General features: G+C 37.5%; 1 protein-coding gene across 1 annotated transcript; it reads right to left on the bottom strand.

Moving 5' to 3' along the window:
• Window positions 1–8: 8 nt before the first annotated feature.
• Window positions 9–2,348, bottom strand: LOC105563220 (the record flags this gene model as incomplete). Its single annotated transcript, XM_012014620.1, has 7 exons — window positions 2,176–2,348; window positions 1,589–2,118; window positions 1,457–1,519; window positions 1,239–1,377; window positions 994–1,165; window positions 339–911; window positions 9–19 (listed from the first exon to the last, which is right to left on the bottom strand). Coding segments are annotated over exons 2-7 (1,347 nt in total), but the record flags the coding sequence as incomplete, so codon positions are not given.
• Between the last annotated feature and the right edge of the window lie 180 nt (window positions 2,349–2,528).

Here is a 2,528-nt window from a genome sequence, read left to right as displayed (position 1 = left end):
AAACTAGCAGTCCAGGTTTCTATAGTCAAAGGTATAGATCTAGAATTATTTGATTTCATTATAAAAACTAGTAATTTGTGGATTTCTATAAAAATTTTATCCATTTTATCTATTACAAATTAAATAATTTTGTTTTTTATTTAAGAATAAAATAAGAAAAAATTAACTTATATTATATATTATTATTTATTATTATTCTTTATATTATATATTTAAAACACTTTTAACCTTATAACTTTAACTTTTTCTCTATTAATTAATCATTTTATTAATTTAAATTTAATAAATTTTTTAAATTTATATATAATTATTATAAATTATTATATTTCTTTATTTACCATCCTCCATGAAATTTTCCTGCTCTCTCAATGGCACTGGCAGATCTTTGTTCTGTACCGTCTTCTCCAGGGTATAGTTGTCGTCCAAGTTGTCCTCGGTTTCGTCGGGGTACTCAGCTTCATCCATGTCCTTGATGTTGTCTTCTATTTCATCCGTGTTCTGCGTAAATGTTTCCTCAACGTTTTCAAATTCCTCCATGCACTGGCTTTCCTCTGGTACGTTGACATCGTCAGCTTCCTCTTGGGTGTCCTCGCTGTCATCCTCGGACTCATCCATGCGCTGAGTGAACATTTCATCAACATTTTCAGCCCTCTTCGTGTACTGGGACTCTTCTGGTTCGTTGGCATCGTCAGCTTCTTCTTGGGTGTTCTCGAATTCCATGTCATCTTTCCGAGTATCCATTCGTCGGCGTCGATTTAGTGGGAATTCTTCATTTTCTTTGTGAAGAGAGGGTTGTCGTTTTCTGTTGTAACGCCATTTTCTCGTTTTAAGGCTTTTTAGAGCTTTCTCCAAAGCTTCATAAAATTCGACGTTGTTGGGGTTGGGGAAATGTTTGTTGACATTTATGGCGTCTGAAAAAATTTATGAAATATACCCTAGTTATATTATCATATTCAATGTAGAATATAAACACTAATGGACGATATTTTTTACCTTGACATGCTTGAGCGAAACGACTGTCTCTCAATTTACATCCCCCTGGTCCACTTCTTCCATTTAAAGTGAGATATGGTGAAACCTCCTCATCTTCGGGAAATACGCTGCGAAAATATTCTGCAGCGCAGTCAACTGGATTGGCACGTCCAAGATAAACGAAGTATCCCACCTGTAACAAAATTTTTGTAGTAAATCTGATTTACTGTAAATATGTATTAAAAAAATTATCATATCTCTTTTACTAAATTATTATAAATTTCTTCGTTAACTTCTTCAAAGGCCAAGAAATCATCCACGGTTCTAAACAAAATCCCTTGTGGCTTCACTGGTCTGCTTACTACAGATTTTTGCATTAGCTGTTTAATGGCTTTCGCATTTTTACTGTAAAAAATGAAATTATAAAATTAAAAATTAATTTATAAGTTGCTTGCTGTTCTTTAATAAAATCATTAATACTTACTCTATTTTATCTTCAATAGAAATTTGTCGCTCTTCCATACGACGTAGTTGTGCCATGATCATTCTGAAATTAAATTTATATCCTTCGTGCACACAGATGACTATCTTTGTTGTAATCATTTATTAAACTTACTTTACAGATCGCGTTATATCACAAGATGTTTTCTCGTCGTTTGTCCACTCTTCATGGTTTTGTTTGGTTGGTGATAAGCGATTGCGTTGTACAGATGATGGTGATTGTGATAACGTTTGTTTATGTTGTAGTGGTTTTGATATTGACGGAATGTTTCGTGCGAATGATTTTGTGGTTGGTGAAGGAGAGCGTGATGTTTGTTTGTGTAATGGTAGTGATTTTGATACTGGAAGATTTTGTGTGAATGATTTAGCAATATTTAAATTTTTCTGTTGTAAACATTCGTATTCATTGCGTGCAGCTCTTTCTAACTTTTCCAAACGACGACGATGAACTGCTGATAATAAATGATAAGGTTTGCGACTACGTCTTTTTGCCAAACGCAACATATCTGTTCCGTAGCAGTGTGTACGATTTACTGTCCACACTGTAGTTTTAACAATGTCTTTATTTGGTACGAAGTATACACTGAGCTGCACGCCTTGGTGTCTTACGGTTAATACCGCACGCACTGGTTTTACTATCGCTACCTGCACGCCTTGGTGTCTTACGGTTAATACCGCACGCACTGGTTTTACTATTGCTACCGACCTCGCCTGGGGACTTGGTAGTCCTGAGTCGATAGCCCACCGATCTCGCCTGGGAACGGTCGTCCTGAATCGGTGGTTCGAAGTCCAGACCACGCCTGGGGGATTGCGATACCCTGAGTCTGGTATCGCGAGCACGTTAGACACTTCGACACTATTCTGGGATCGTATACCCTGATGGTCGTCTTATAAACTGTCCGAGAACTGTACGAGTTGCCCCGAAGACTTCTGGATAGCGAATGAAAACTGGGGGGATCGAGCTCCCTTTATATCCCTCGTTTCCGAATTCTCATTGGCTGTCGACGGATCAAACGATCTGCCGATCGCGCGCGACGCAAGCGTTGCGCCGCCGC

The sequence above is a fragment of the Vollenhovia emeryi genome, unplaced genomic scaffold, assembly GCF_000949405.1.
Source record: "Vollenhovia emeryi isolate VEMERY1.0 unplaced genomic scaffold, V.emery_V1.0 DF944486.1, whole genome shotgun sequence".
Classification (NCBI taxonomy): domain Eukaryota; kingdom Metazoa; phylum Arthropoda; class Insecta; order Hymenoptera; family Formicidae; genus Vollenhovia; species Vollenhovia emeryi.
The sequence above is the reverse complement of the archived record's forward strand: the minus strand, read 5'-3'. Positions and strand labels throughout refer to the sequence as shown.